Raw genomic sequence first — 16586 nt, forward strand, 5'->3', positions numbered from 1 at the left:
CTCTCCAGTGTTAATTTAACACTGGAGATTTTGCTGTGTAGAAAGCCATTATTTACCAGAAACTGGTTTGAGAGCGGCATCTTGTTTGTAACTGACTTGTTGGACTCTAATGGTGCTTTACTGGATTATGTATCTTTTCTGAAGAGACACAATTTAGACTGCCCACTAAAAGATACCAGAAAGGTTTGTCATGCTATCCCATTAGCTCAGCTATTACGCAACACATTGTTACATTCTAACATCAAACCAGCGCTGCCAAGCTTCAAAATTGGAAACTTTAATTGAAATGATAGTACAATAAGTTTATTAGAGTGAACTTCAAATCGATTCTTTTCCATGAGTTTGACTCGGGTAGACGTGTGCAGGCCTTTCACGGGGATCAGTCACTCGTGGAAAAGGTGTTTTCTGAATTTGTTAAGTAGCCTGTTCCTCCAAAAGTTAAAGAAACCCATTTTAAGGTCATTAATAATAAATACCCCGTATCTGAATTTCTAAAAAGGAGGTTTACATTTGGACCCGTGTTCTTTTAGTGATTCAGCCTGTGAAACATTACACCATCTGTTTTTCTCATGTCCTGTATCAGCTGGTTGTCACTCAAATCAGTGAAAATAACTCCTCCCAGACTGAGCTCCAACAGGGAGGGAATAAGTGTTGAAGGCGTTTGGAAAGGGAAGGGCGATGAGTGTGTGCATATCAGTGTATATGTATGTGTGTGTGTGTCCAGAGTTCAGCTGGGACAGTGTCCTTCGCCCTGCCAGGCTAAGTAAACAGTCTTCCTGCCAACCCAGGTGGCCTTTATTCCTCTTTTAGGTTTTAGAGAACAGACTGTGAGAGAATGTTCCAGGGAAAGTAATACAAAAAACACGAGACTAGACAAGGACACAAGAGGCTAAGCAGGGAAGCTAAGGGAGAGGAGGAGGAGAGGAGAAAAGTGCGACCGCCTTCGTCAAGAGCAAGAGCAGAATATAGATTACCTTCTATGCAATAATAACTCCAGTACTGAAAAGAATGGTTCAGATCCCTCCAATCTAAATAATTTCAGGCCAATTTCAAATCTGCCTTTCTTAGCCAACGTTCTGGAAAAGATAGTGGCTGCACAGGTTCATCGTCATCTAGCTGGAAATAACCTGTACGAACAGTTTCAGTCCGGCTTCCGTTCATGTCACAGTACAGAAACATCTCTAGTAAAAATCACCAATGATCTTCTGCTTGCAGCTGACTCTGGACTCATCTCCATCCTCATTCTTCTTGAGCTTACAGCAGCTTTTGCCACAATCTCCCACCACATCCTTCTTCACAGATTAGCATCTATTGGCATCAGTGGTACAGCACTCGCCTGGTTTACTCTGGCTGCTCACAGTTTGTTCAATTACTCTCTCACAGATCAGTATCTACTCCAGTTAATTCTGGTGTACCCCAAGGCTCTGTCCTGGGTCCTTTACTTTTTATCATCTATCTCCTACCCCTAGGTAATATTATCAGGAAGCCTAACTTCCAGTTTCACTGCTGCGCAGATGACACCCAGCTCCAAACCCACAGCTACTCTCCCACCCACATCCATTTCTGACTGTTTAAGTGAAATCAAGGTCTGGTTTACTCACAACTTTCTTAAATTTAATAAAACAGAATTCATTTTAATAGGCACCAAATCAAAACTGACCAAAGTCCCAACCAGTCTTTCGTTATCCATCAATGACTGTTGTCACACCCTCCCCTCAGGTTAAGAGTCTTGGTGTCATCATCGACAGCGCTCTGTCCTTCGCAGCACATATAAATTATATTTTCATCTCTGTAATATTAACCGCCTTCGTCCTTCACTCACTTCAAACAGTACCGCCATACTTGTCGATGCTCTTGTCACATCTCGTTTAGCTTACTGTGAATCCCTTTCTTTGTGGTCTACCTCATAAATCTCTCCATAAATTGCAGTTAGTTCAAAATACAGCTGCTCGTATTATTTCCAGAATTAGATCCACTGAACATATAACACCTGTTCTTAAACAGCTCCATTGGCTTCCAGTTCACCACCATGTCAATTTCAAGATCCTTCTTCTCACTTTCAAAGCGCTTCATAACCTCGCTCCTCCATATTTATCTGATCTTCATACGTACTCACTCCATCGTACACTCCGCTCTTCTTCCCTTCTGTCTGTTCCACCTGCTCGCCTGACTACCATTGGACTCAGAGCCTGTCACTAATGAGCCAAACGCTCTCACCACTTTTAAATCATGTCTCAAAACTCATCTATTCAGCATTGCATACAGCTGATCTGTCTTAGTCCATTTTTACCTTGCTCAGTTTTTATAATTGCTTTTATACTTTTATGACTGAATGACTGACTAAATTTGATTTTACCATGTTTAATATATTTTTTGCTGCTATTGCTCACGTGTTTTTGTAAGGTGACCTTGAGCGTCTGAAAGGTGCCTATAAATAAAATGTATTATTATTATTATTATTATTATTATTATTATTATTATTATTATATGGATCATTTACATCCATCTGTCTCTACTGTGATTAACAGTATCATCCGCTTAGGTAAATACCATCTACATTTTAGCCAGTGGAGAAATACTACACCGTCCTCCACGTGGGTCATTATTCACGTCACTGAAGAAACTGAAATCCAGCAGATCTGTTAAAATCTATGATGACGTTTCTCATCTGTTACTGTTTTGATTTTTGCCTCCAGTCTTTTGTTGTTTTTGTTGTCTTTGAATATTGTTCTACAGTTTTATCCTCTACGACAGTTTGTATTTGCATTGTTTTAATTATTAATTTAAAAAAAAAAAAACCTCCTCTTCCTCCTCCTGTCACTCAGGGCTGCGACCTCCCAGAGCAGAGCACCGTCCACGTCGTCCTCCCTCCTTCAGGCGCCTCCTTTCAGCGGCTCGTGCAGGAGCACCGAGCTGAGGACGGAGAGGAGGAGCAGGAGCAGGGCTCTTTGACCAGGCTGGACCTCAGCTCTTCTCGACTCCCTGCCAACAGTGAGGGAGGAGAGGGCAGAGCAGAGGGGGAGAGTCTGAAGGAGGTGCAGGCTGGAGCTCACAGCAGTGAGTATGTCATGGTTACAGGTGCCTCGATGCCCCGTCCCTTGCTGCTGCTGAAATTCCTGAAATGTAATGTTTTTTCTAATGAAACAAACAGCACACTGGACTCTCAGAAAGACTTATTTATTTATTTTATAACCGATTTTTATTCAATTTAAATTTTATTTTAACTGTTGCCTCAGCTGACAGTACATCCTGTTTGAGTCCCGAGTTTACGAGGGCACCTGAATGCATCACCTGTCTCTGATCAGTGATCCATCACACACCTGAGATGGAGGTGTGAGGGAGGAGTCTGATATATTTCTGATGAAAGAATTAAAAATGAGCTGAAACACGTTTTTATACATGAAAGGATTGGTTTAAATCTTACCTCTCCAATCGGCTCTCTTCGGTTCACTTGGCCACCTCGTCTTCTTCCGCTGTACCTGTTTGCTGTGGTGTCCCTCAGGGATCTGTGTTAGGCCCTACCCTGTTCTCATTATATATGCTTCCTTTAAGTGCTATCTTTGAGAAATACCACATTGCTTTTCATTATTATGCTGACGACATCCAGATCTATTTTGAGTTAAATGATGATCTAGCTATGTCGGTGAGTAACTTTCGAGAGTGCATGTGTGAGGTCAAGCAATGGCTTCTGGCAAATACTCTTATCCTTAATGATAAGAAAACTGAAATTATGATCTTTGGTTTTCTCACTAGCTCCTTTTCTGACACTGTTAGGAATCTGGGTGTGCTACTTGACAGCTCATTTAAACTTGATAAACAAGTGTCTGCTGTCGTCAGATCCAGCTTTTACCAACTTCGCCTTATTTCTAAGGCCAAACACTATATCCCGCACAATGATCTGGAAAAGCTCATCCATGCCTTTGTAACGTCAAGGCTAGATTATTGTAATTCACTTTATTTTGGTCTCCACTCTACCCTTCTACATAGATTACAGACAGTCCAGAATGCCGCTGCACGCATTCTAACTAAAACTAAGAAGTTTGCTCACATCACTCCCGTCCTTGCTGATCTGCACTGGTTGCCTGTGAAATTTCGTATTCAATTTAAAATTCTGTTGCTTACTTTTAAAATTACTAATAACACAGGACCAAGCTATCTTAAGGAACTCTTAAACTCATATGCTCCTGCGAGGGCTTTAAGATCATCCTCACAGTTATTGTTGGTTCAGCCCAGATCTCGTTTGAAGTCTAGAGGTGATCGAGCGTTTGCTCTAGCTGCACCTGAGCTGTGGAATAATCTCCCAATTGGCATCCGGGCGTCTGATTCTATTCAATCTTTTAAATCACGGCTTAAAACATATTTGTTTGAACTTGCTTTTTCTACCAGTTAAATACTGGCCTTGTTTGCAGTGAGTTATTCTATTAATTTTTCTGTTTGTTGTCTTGCGTTGTCTATGCTCTCTATCACTGTGTTTGATGGTACAGCGTTACTTTGCTATAGCTATGTGCTATAGTTTACTCTTATTAGTGGTTTTTACCTGTGAACATAATTCCACACTTATATGACTCTGATATTATAGTGTTAATTGTTTTATTCTTTTATTCTTTTATGTAAAGCACTTTGGCATGCCCTTGGCTTTTAAATGTGCTCTATAAATAAAGATTGTTGTTGTTGTTGTTGTTGTTGTTGTTGTTGTGAAACACATGAAGTGCTGTAATACTCCCTTCAGAGTAGTATTACTCAGTACCTTGCTGGAGCTGTGAGTTCCAGTGCTTCTTGTTTCTTATGTACGATGATAAAGTAAAACGTTTGTATAGAAATGTCCCTGAGCACTTGAGCGCCACCTTCTGGTTGCAGTAGCACATTACATTCTTTCTGCTGCCTGGAAAAGACGAGTACCACCAAATACCCTGAAATTGTATTTATAACCCTAATCATGCTTGGCAGCACCGTACTACTCTGACTGTGTACTGTGTGTAAAGGTGTGCGTACCTGCAGTACCTTCTTCGTGTTCTGTAAGAGCTGCCGCTCCATCGAGCCAGGAAAACTGCGAGCGCGCTGCCGACGCTGCAAACAGACGGCGCTGACGCTCAGCAGGGTGAGAGACGTTTCTGCTTAAACTATACTTTTATTACAGTGCTTATACTGCAGTACTTGTACTACAGTGCTTATACTGCAGTACTTGTACTACAGTGCTTATGCTGCAGTACTTGTACTACAGTGCTTATGCTGCAGTACTTGTACTGCAGTGCTTGTACTACAGTGCTTATACTGCAGTACTTGTACTACAGTGCTTGTACTACAGTACTTGTACTACAGGGTGGTCCATTTATATGGATACACCGTAACAACATGGGAATGGTTGGTGATATTAAAGTCCTGTTTGTGGCACATTAGTATATGTGAGGGGGCAAACTCTTTATGCACTGAAGCTGACACGTTCCCTGAGTTTTTCCAGCAGGATGGTGCACCACCACATTATGGGTGCCAGGTCCGAGCATTCCTAGATGAACAGTTTCCTGGAAAGTGGATTGGTCGTCATGGGCCAGTTGAATGGCCCCCAAGGTCTCCCGATCTGACCCCCTTAGACTTTTATCTTTGGGGTCATCTGAAGGCAATTGTCTATGGTGTGAAGATACGAGATGTGCAGCACCTGAAACTACGGATACTGGATGCCTGTGCTGGCATTTCTCCTGCGGTGTTGCTATCAGTGTGTAAAGAGTGGGAGAAGAGGGTTGCATTGACAATCCAACACAATGGGCAGCACATTGAACACATTTTATAAGTGGTCAGAAACTTGTAAATAACTCATGAAAGAATAAAGTTACGTTGAAACCAAGCACACCATTGTTTTTCTTGTGACATTACCAATAAGTTTGATGTGTCACATGGCCCTCTTCCTATTGAAAAAACAAAAGTTGTATCCAAGATGGCCGACTTCTAAATGGCCACCATGGTCACCACCCATCTTGAGGAGTTTGCCCCCTCACATATACTAATGTGCCACAAACAGGACTTTAATATCACCAACCATTCCTATGTTATTACGGTGTATCCATATAAATGGACCACCCTGTACAGTGTTTGTACTACAGTACTTGTATTACAGTAGTTATACTGCAGTGCTTGTACCACAGTACTTATACTGCAGTACTTGTATTACAGTGCTTATACTGCAGTGCTTGTACTACAGTACTTGTATTACAGTACTTATACTGCAGTACTTGTACTACAGTGCTTATACTGCAGTACTGCACTGACTGTGTGTGTTGCAGGGTCCGTCCTGCTGGGACGACGTGCTCCTTTCCGGTCGCATCCATGGCATCTGTCAGTCAGAGGGTTGTCAAGGCAACGAAGCGGTAAGGGGCGAGGCTTCACCAAAAAGCTGAATCAGTGATGAATCAGAAAATAAGCAGCGGCTCAGAGACTTATCTGCAAACTATTGATCAGCTGTCAGAGGGGTGGAGCATGACTTCAGTTTTTTTTCCCAGATATTTTTATTGAATTTTCTGCATCCATTTTACAAAAGACAAATTGAACAATATGCCGTTTTCTTTTTGAAGAACGTAAAACAATATGAAACATACATTCCACCTCATAATTACAAGAGTACCAGTAGGTGTACAAAAAGGAAAAAAAAAAGGATCCAAGCTAATAATACAAATAGTAAACCCTGGAGTACAAGATAGCAGTTCCTGAGTGGACAAGAGAGATATGCAGAGTTTCAGAACCCACACCCCTACACAAACCAAAAACAAAACGGAACAAACAAAATGAGTGGTCAGCTTAGTCGTCGAAATAAGTCAAATCCGTAAGAAAAAAGAAATATGTATAAAGTAGATAAATAAATGCCATCATAAAGTGCAGGCACAATAGAGTCTGTATAGTTAAGCATAAGATAAAATAGAATAAAGTCTGAGCTGGCTAACTGGGAGTGTTACGGGACTGGAAAGTGTGCACATGATCAAAAAAGGGTTGCCAGATCTTAAAAAATTTGACCATAGACCCACGCAGAGTGAATTTAATCTTTTCGAGTTTGCTAAAATGCAAAGCATCTCTGATCCAGATTTCCCAGGATGGGGGAGAAGGGGACTTCCAACATAACAATATTCTGCGTCTTGCCAATAAGGTGAGAAATGCTACCAAATCCGCCTGGGGCATCGGCAAGACAACTGTATCAGGAAGAACCCCAAACAAAGGGGTTGAGGGCACAGGTTGGAGGGTTAGCTGGATGATCTTTGATAGAGTCAGAAAAATATTAATCCAGTATTGTTTGAGGGATGGACATGACCAAAACATATGTATTAAAGAGGCAGGTGTTTGATGACAGCAGTCGCAATCAGGGCTAAGGTTGGGGTATATTGGAGCTAGTCTGGCTTTCGTCCAGTGTACGCGGTGTAAAATCTTACATTGAATTAACCTGTGTTTGGCACATAATGAGGAGCCATGGACCCGGTAAAGAATTTTATCTCAAAAGACATCCTGAATCACACATCCCAAATCCTGCTCCCATGCCATTTTAATAGCCGAGGTTGAGGAGTTGCCAAATGAACATATTCTCCCATACAGACAAGAGATCAGGCCCTGTGATGAAGGGGGAGGCAATAGAAGGTTATCAAAGTCATGACAAGGAGGTCTAGATGGGAACTGAGAGGATTTCTCCTTAACAAAACTCCGGATTTGTAAGTAGCGAAAAAAGTGACTTTTTGGAAGGCCAAATTTCAATGAGAGCTGTTTAAAAGAGGCAAATGTATTCTGAATATACAGATCAGAAAAAGACCTGATACCCAAGGAGGCCCACAAACAAAAAGTGCCATCAACTAAAGAAGGCTGAAAAGAGGGATTTTTCAAAATGGGTGACACAAGGGAAAAAAGTTCAGCTTAAAATAACGACGAAATTGATGCCATATTTTCAAGGTAACTTTGACAATAGTGTTATTATAAAAACCTGCACTCGGAGGCTGCTTTTGGGCATAAATCAGGGCTGGTAAAGAGGATGAGGCACAGGAAGAAATCTCCAAGCTCAGCCACGCCAGGGCATTATTCATACCTTCCCCCTGTAGCCAGTACCTGAGAATACGAATATTACATGCCCAATAATAGAACATAAAGTTTGGTAAAGCCAACCCCCCCATCTTTTTCGGTCTTTGAAGATATGTCTTGCGTATTCTAGGGTTTTGTTTTTTTTTTTTGTTCCAAATGAACCGAGAGAATCTTGTCTAATTTAACAAAAATAGAAATTGGGATAAATACAGGGACACTGAAAAAGAAAAGAACATTTTGGAAGGTTGTTCATTTTAATCGCATTTATACGCCCTGCCACAGACAGATGGAGAAGAGACCATCTGTCCAAATCCTGCCTAACTTTCTCCACAAGTGGGTTGAAATTAAGCTTGAAAAGATTATGAAATTGACTTGTAATTTTAACCCCTAAATATGTACAGTTGTCCGATACAAGTCGAAAATGCAGTGCTGTGCACTGATGTTTCTGTGCAGCAGCATTCAGAGGGAACAGTTCACTCTTGCCGAGATTCAGCTTATAGCCAGAAATAAGGCTAAACTGTTCAAGTATTGAGAGCACCAAAGGAAATGAGGATGCTGGTTTTGAGACATAAAGAAGCAAATCATTTGTATATAAGGAGACCTTTTGTTCCATACCATTTCTAGTAACCCCGGTGATACCTGGGTTAGATCTCAGCGATATGGCCAAGGGCTCCATTGCAATTGCAAAGAGCAATGGCGACATGGGACAGCCCTGCCTAGTCCCTCTGAACAGAGTAAAAAAGTCAGAATATGTGCCATTTGTTTTGACAGTGGCAAACAGGGAAGTATAAAGAAGTTCCAACCAGGAGATGATTATCCACACGCATCGCTAAAAGTTTAGCAAGGATTTTATAGTCCACATTTAACAAAGAAATGAGACGGTATGAGCCACATTGTAATGGATCATTATCCTTTTTTAAGATCAAGGGTATAGATGCCTGTAGTAGAGAAGGTGGGAGGGATCCAACTTCAAGTGAATGCTTATACATATTTACCATGAGTGGGGCCAGTCTAGGCATAAATTTACGATAGAACTCAACGGGAGACCCGTCCTGTCCGGGACACTTAGAACACTGTAATTTGCTGATAGCTTTCAGGATCTCTTCTACAGTTATTGGTCCCTCCAGCCGAAGACTGTGTGTTTGATCAATTGATGGGAGTTTAAGATGATTGAAAAAGGAGTCCAAAGATTCAGTGCTAAATACAGATTCAGACGCATAAAGAGAATAAAAGTCTCGAAATTGGTTATTAATTATTTTAGGATCCATAGGAACACTGCTTGATGCCTGAATCCGAGGAATGGAATGTGCAGCTGCTGCACTACGAAGCTGATAGGAAAGCAGTTTACTGGCCTTATCCCCATACTCATACTGGGAGTGCTGACACTTCAACAGCATCTCTTCAGCCCGAGCAGAGGACAGGTGATTAAACTCAGTCTGCAAGGACAGCCTGTCGTTATAGGGATGGGTATCGTTTAGGTTTTATCCAATACCAGTACCAAACCGGTACTTTTGAAACGGTGCCGGTGCTTAAATGGTGCTCGAACCGGTGCTCGAACCGGTGCTTAAAGAATGGAGAACACAAACTTTGTCCAAAAACCTCTCATGTTCAGCTGTTTCTTTGTAAAAAGATAACAATGTTAGCCTTTTCTGCAGCTATGGGGGATTTATGGTATCACTCTTGGCTGGAAGCAGTGCTTAAACAATGGAAAAAACAAACTTTGTCCAAAAACCTCTCATGTTTAGCTGTTTTCCACTTTTTGTTTGGTCATTTTAGCCTTTTTGGCCAGGGTGAAGGGAGCATCTGCTATCAAACAAGAAGACAGCCGCATGTAACTACGACGGTGTTTGCTAGTTCACCTTACGTGCATTAATGTGATAACATGGTTAGCCTACTCAACGTAAATGACACACGAACAACATGAAGATACTCACGCAGAGAATAACTGCTGCTGCTGCCATCATCATCCGTTATCGTTTCTGCTCTAATCTTCGGGTTTTTGGGAGATGTTGCAAACTCTGGGTCTGATAACAGGCACCACACCCGCAGTAGATGTGCTCGATGTGTGTGGCTTTATTTTGTGCCACTATTCTGAGTGTACTTAAAAAAAATTTGAGCGCACGTAAAAAAAAATTGCAGTTGCAAGTGTTGCATTTTGAGGTGAAATTTATTTTGCCTCAAACGAGGCAGTGGCGGAGGAACACAGAGTGGCAGAGTTTGAAATATTACTCTTTCTGGGTCACAAAATAAACTTTAAAGATATTTTCATGCGAGAATGGTGCTGTGTAAACTTCTAATATCTGCTCGATTCATCAAGACATCACATATTTGCACAAGTGCTCTAACGTTTTTGGAGCACTTACGAAGTCTAAAATGATCTGAAATTTTTAGGTGTGTTTCTTGTAAAAACACAATCTGGGCACCAAAAATTGCAAATGATGGAGGACCTTACTCCTTTTAATAGGCTGGTTCAGACCTTTACAATTCCAGCTACAGAACGTAAACGAGTGACCTGCTTGTTGGTTATTAATATTTAGTTGCGATACCACGTTAGAACAAAGACAAAAAAACAAAAGCTGACCGGTGAGAAGCACAGAAAGAACAAAGTCAGTGTACAGAACAGTACAACATAAAAACAAAGAGAACGCCCAAACTTCCCCCTAAATGCTGAAGCATTTTCCCAAACAAGATGTGCGCACCCCCCACCAAATACACCCCTGAGCACTTCTTCCCAACCATCCAAAGTGTCACAGTCTGGCGAGGGCAGACTGTATGAATTGAAAAAGGACCCAAAATGCAGACTCCAAGGAACAGGGAACAAAACTTGAATGTTAACAAAAAGCGAGCCGTTTAATATGGCTGGTAAAAAAGGTACACACAAAGGGCAAGGCAAACTGAAGCAAAATTAACACAAACCTAAACTGGGAAATCTAAACAAACAATAAGAAAAACCTAGACAAGGAACTTGGAAGCATGGCATAGGAAACATGGCGTGGACAACAGACGACCTGACAAACACACACTGAAAACAGAGGACTTAAATATACTGAGGGATAACGAGGGGGAATGAGCCACAGGAGGAGAGCACAGCTGAGAGTAATTAAGCAGGACGAGGCAAGGACGCAAAACTAGAAACACTCACATGAGACATGGACCTTCAAAGTAAAACAGGAAACACACTGACTGAATTCTAAAACACGCAAACTTAACAGCAACTGGGGGGACAGAACATAGGAACCTGAAACATGGCACAAAACATCACAGTGGACATAACATGGAACACAGGGAAGCCATATAACAAAGCCAAAGAACTAAACCTATGATAACCATAACTGAGATCTAGGGAAACAAGAAACAGTATATCAAAGGACTCAAAACATAACCCATAATATAAAAGCACAGGATCTCTTCCAAATAAAATAGGAAACATAATGAGACGCAGACATGACAACCAGAACTTAACGTAAGACACAGACATGAAACACATGAAGAGCAGGGGAGATTTACCATAGTTGGAAACACGAGGGGGAAATAATAACTAGAAACACTTAGGCATAATAATACAAACTTGATAACATAAGACACGCAGCATGAAACACAAAGGGTGAGGGGAAGCGTAAATACAGGGGAAGAAAACACAAGGAGTCTAATAACCAAATGAACTTAGATAACCTAATGAACAAAATAAACTCAAACTTAAAACGCTGGGTCAAAAGACCCAGGACCATGACACAAAGTCCCAGTTGAGTTCAAACTCCTTACAATACAAGGCAGAGACAAATCAAGGATTGTATAAAAATATATTAGAACAAGACACATCCTATAAATCAAGTTCACCTCAAATAAATGTTACTAAAAAAAAAAAAAAAAAAAAAATATTTCACAGAAGTTAACCAAGATGAACATATCAGCCTAACGGGCTAAGACACTTATGTGTCCTGAGAGGCAGGGCCCCCCAGGATCTTATTGGCAAAGTCCGTGGCAGACGCAGGATCAATAAACTTACGTACAACTCCATCTGGAAGTGACATCCTCAGTTCCGCTGAATAGAACAGGCCGAACTTGATCCCAGGACTAGAGTGCAGAAGGTGCTTCAAACTAGTAAACTGCGAATGTTTTTTAGCCACTGCAGGTGTGAAGTCTGGAAAAATGGAGATCCTTCTGCCCTGGTAAAGTAGAGGAGAGTTTGCTCCTGCAAGACGTAGCAGCTGTTCCTTGACATGGAAGTAGTGGACTCTAATGAGCGGTGGGCAAGGAGGTGCTCCATCTCTGGGCTTTGGTCCAAGGGATCTGTGAACCCGATCCAACAGAGGTGCTTCATTCAGTTTCAGAAGATCTTGCAGGAGATGGGAAATAAACTCCCTAGGGTTAGATTCAATTAAATTCAATTCAATTTATTTATATAGCGCCAAATCACAACAAAAGTCGCCTCAAGGCGCTTCATAGATACAGAGAAAAACCCAACAATCATATGACCCCCTATGAGCAAGCACTTTGACGACAGTGGGAAGGACAAACTCCTTTTTAACAGGAGGAAACCTCCGGCAGAACCAGGCTCAAAGAGGGGCAGGGCCATCTGCTTCACACCATGGTGTCTAACAGCGCCCCGCCTCACTTCAGTTTTTCCGGGAACTTTTGATTGTCACATGAGCCATCACAGATAATGTCATTGATTAAGCCAGGTGGAGTGTGTGTGTCTGTCTTCAGGAGTTTTACATGAAGTGTGCGTCTCACCCGACGTCAGATGATGACCTTTCCGTGGCCCTCGACCTCATCATGACCAACACCAGAGGCGTGCCCTGCATCGCCTGCACCGATGTCATGTACGGCGCACACACACACACACATGGACACACACACACACACCACCCATCACCCATCAGCCAGGTGTAATCCCACCCCTTCTGCCTCTCAGGGGCGTGGTCCTGGTCTTCCAGTGCTCGGAGCGTCATGTGATCTGTCTCGACTGTTTCCAGCGTTATTGCCAGACGCGCCTGAATGACCGGCAGTTTGTGTACCATCCTGTGATTGGCTACTCGCTGCCGTGTGCAGGTGGGGACAAGGGGTGTGGTCAATGCAACCTTCACTCTTTGTAGAAATATGTCAGGACAAGACTGCCCAAGAATCTGAATTCATTTTCAGTGATCATTGTTCATTAACTGCAGACAGGAGCATGTGACATTATCAGACATGTGTGAGTGTGCACACGCGTGTAAACATGTTTCATGTGTTAATGTTTCAGTCGGCTGCGACGACTCTCTGATTAAAGAAGTTCATCATTTCAGGATCCTGGGAGACGAGCAGGTACACGCAGTACTGCATCACAAAGATAATTATACAAATACTCTCACACTTACTGTGAGTGAAACATTGTGAAGTCTGTCAACACTCGGCCAACAAAAAATGATCAAAAAATAAAAACAAATAAATAAATAAATGAGTGAACGTGGCAGACAGACTCTCAAATATGAAATCCCTGAAGAAGATTTTTGTAAGCAAATGGGAACCAGTAAGAGCCAATGAGAGGCCTCTGCCTCAATCCTAGCCAATTACTGTGAGCAGAAAGGGGTTACCATGGCAACGATAACGCAAGAAAACCAAAATTCATCCAGTGAGCATGCTCCAGGTGAGTCAGCTGAACCACCTGCACCCTCAGTCACCTTTGCTGTGTCCTCTCAGTATGGGCGCTACCTGCAGTATGGCGCTGAGGAGTGTCTGCTCACCACTGGAGGAATGATGTGTCCATCACCTGGCTGTGGGGCGGGGCTTCTCCCACCTGATGGCAGCAGGAAGGTGGAGTGTGACCGCCGGCTTGGCTGCGGCTTTGTCTTCTGCAGACTCTGCAGGGGAGAGTACCATGAGGGGTTGTGTCAGGCAGTGACAGCCCCGCCCACAGGGGAAGCAGCACAGGTGAGCTGGCCAGTTACAGAGGTTGTAGGACGATGACGAAGATAAAACAATCAGCTGACTCCTCTTCTTCCTCAGGGCTTCGTGGTCGGGGAGGAGGCGTCACTCATGGGGAGATGGGAGCCAGCGTCTCTGCTCGTCATCGCCGAGTCGACCCGGCCCTGCCCAACGTGTTCGGTTCCCGTGGAGAGAAATGGTAAGGGACGGCTTTGGTGTCATACATGTCGGGGATCGTGTGACAATGGCTGACACGCTGTCTCCCCCTGCAGGCGGCTGCATGCACATGCACTGCCCGCTGTGCAAGGCCGAGTGGTGCTGGCTCTGTGGAGTCCCCTGGAACAGAGAGTGTATGGGAAACCACTGGTTCAGTTAAACGGGTCACATCACTGCTTGCGGTCACAGAAAAGACTGTTGGTTTTAACATGTTCTTCCTTTTTGTTGAAGCCCTTTCACAATAAAAGTCAAATGAAGTTTTTAGTCTGACTGACTGACTGTTTGAATAAACATGTGAATCCAACAGTGGGAAAAATGTTTATTTTCACTCTTGGACTTTCAGGTTTTACTGTCTCCTTTGTTAATTTGAGTAAACATTTCTGAGTTAAAATATCTTCACGTGTATGCTGAATCGTCCAGGTAAAGAAAGTTGATTCTGTTCATCTGGACGTTTTCAGATGAGAAACGTTTCATCATCAGGTGCTACGGTGGCCCCTAGCCACCGTAGCACCTGGCCCCAAGCACCTGGCCCCAAGAAGTACCTGGCCCCAAGCCAGGTACTTCCTGGCTTGTGTAGTTACTAGGTACCAAAGGCTGCTTGAAATGCGGCCCTCAAACGCATCCTTCATTTCCCTGAATTTTAAGGATGGGTCGGTGTAGCCTTCATGGCCCAACATATCCCAGACTTCATAGTGCGGTGGTGGGTGTGGATAATTTTGCCAAAAAAAACAGTTGAAGCGGGGTGGCCGAAGAGTAAAATTTCAAAAGTAAGTACTGAATATTATGTCACTTATTTATGTGCAAATGTTTAATAATGAAGAACATTAAAACATTACTGTTGGCCACATGTTGGCAAAGTTATGTGCCATTAGCGATGTTTGTACTAACTTGGTTTTAAAGCCTTTACTTTAAAATATGCGCTGTTCAATAGTCGACCTTAATCTTACAGAGAATGTGATGATTTATGGATAATTAAAGTCAGTCATATATCCACAAACACAACAAGCTGAAAGTCAGTGATGCTGCTCGGTTTGCAGTCCTGAATATCACGGCACAAGCAGGATTCACTGCACTGTTAATGTGAGCTATGTTATATTGCTGCCTCTGTTCGGTGGTGTCGAGCCAAACAGACTTTAACGTGTGTTTGAACGAGCTGACGGTTCACTCGTTAAGCTGAAAGAAAGATGCTTTAATCACAGGAGTCACACATGTGTCCACTGTATATGTTTAAAAGTAAGCTAGTCAGTTTTGAAGATTAACAAAGACTAACACTGAGCAGTGCTGATTTTCTAACACTGGAAAATAACTCAAAATGTTAGAAATATTCCAGTGTTAGAAAATCAGCACTGCTCAGTGTTAGTCTTTGTTAATCTTAAAAAATGACTAGCTTACTTTTAAACATTTAAACACTTTGAAAAGTGTTAATTTAACACTCAACAGTGTTGTATTTAACACTCAGAGGAGTGGACCCATATAGACACTCTCTAGTGTTAATTTAACACTGGAGATTTTGCTGTGTATAAGGATGTTATGTGTTTGTAGACTTTCTGCCCAGTTTGACCCATTTAGCAGAAGTCAGCCTGTTTAAGGCTCTGATATCTATTCTGTAAGACTTAAAGCAGTTATGACATGGTCTGATTTTCTCACCAAATTAATGAATATTTCATATATCAGTCTACTCTTCATTCTATCAGACACAGTTATCACAGCTCGTACATTTTCCTTTTTACACATGCATGTAAGCATTGAGCCAAATTTAGTAATGCCAACATATTAAAAGAACAATATTTGTCTCTTATGTATAATACATCTATATATACACTGTCACAGATACTTGTCTTTGAGTGAAGATTTAAGGTGATAAGAAATATAAATAACTGCAACTTGAATCTTTACTGAAGCTCAGTATTTGACACAGAGTTCATGTTCACTTCTGTAATAACTAATAATGATTAATATAATAACTATAATATTGGCCATATTATATTTACATTACCAAAGTGATATGACTTTAGTCTCATGAACAACATTACAGGGCTCTAGAGTGCGACCAATTTGGTCGCAAATGTGACCAAATTTTTCAGTGGTGTGACTAAATAAAAATATTTGGTTGCACCTGTGCGACCAAATGTTCGGGTAGCAAAAAAAAAAAAAATCTGCAACCTTCCCTGTGGTCAACAACAGACACACATTATGCCCCTATCGTGGACTAAACCAATCAGAGATAGTAAGGGGCGGGACCTCTCTGATTGGCCGTGGTCCTGTTGAAAGTGCAGGTGGAAGTGGGAGGTGAGTAGCTTGAATAAAGCGATATCAATTCATTAAATCCTGAATCGACTTTTAAATATAACTGTGTTTTGCCAGAAACGCCAGATTCTCAGATTAAAGCTCACAAAACCATTTCAACAACAACCAAACAGCAA

The 16586-nt window shown here is 42.0% G+C and overlaps 1 protein-coding gene across 1 annotated transcript; it reads left to right on the forward strand.

The window, feature by feature from the left end:
* Positions 1–2825: 2825 nt before the first annotated feature.
* On the forward strand, positions 2826–15005 carry prkn (parkin RBR E3 ubiquitin protein ligase; the record flags this gene model as incomplete). Its single annotated transcript, XM_005952734.3, is given in 9 exon segments — positions 2826–3057; positions 4983–5098; positions 6276–6359; positions 12751–12866; positions 12959–13095; positions 13286–13347; positions 13723–13953; positions 14029–14146; positions 14220–15005. Coding segments are annotated over 9 exon segments (1200 nt in total), but the record flags the coding sequence as incomplete, so codon positions are not given.
* Between the last annotated feature and the right edge of the window lie 1581 nt (positions 15006–16586).

This window comes from Haplochromis burtoni, unplaced genomic scaffold (genome assembly GCF_018398535.1).
Source record: "Haplochromis burtoni strain Fernald_Lab_line unplaced genomic scaffold, NCSU_Asbu1 Contig_2079, whole genome shotgun sequence".
NCBI classification, from domain to species: Eukaryota; Metazoa; Chordata; class Actinopteri; order Cichliformes; family Cichlidae; genus Haplochromis; species Haplochromis burtoni.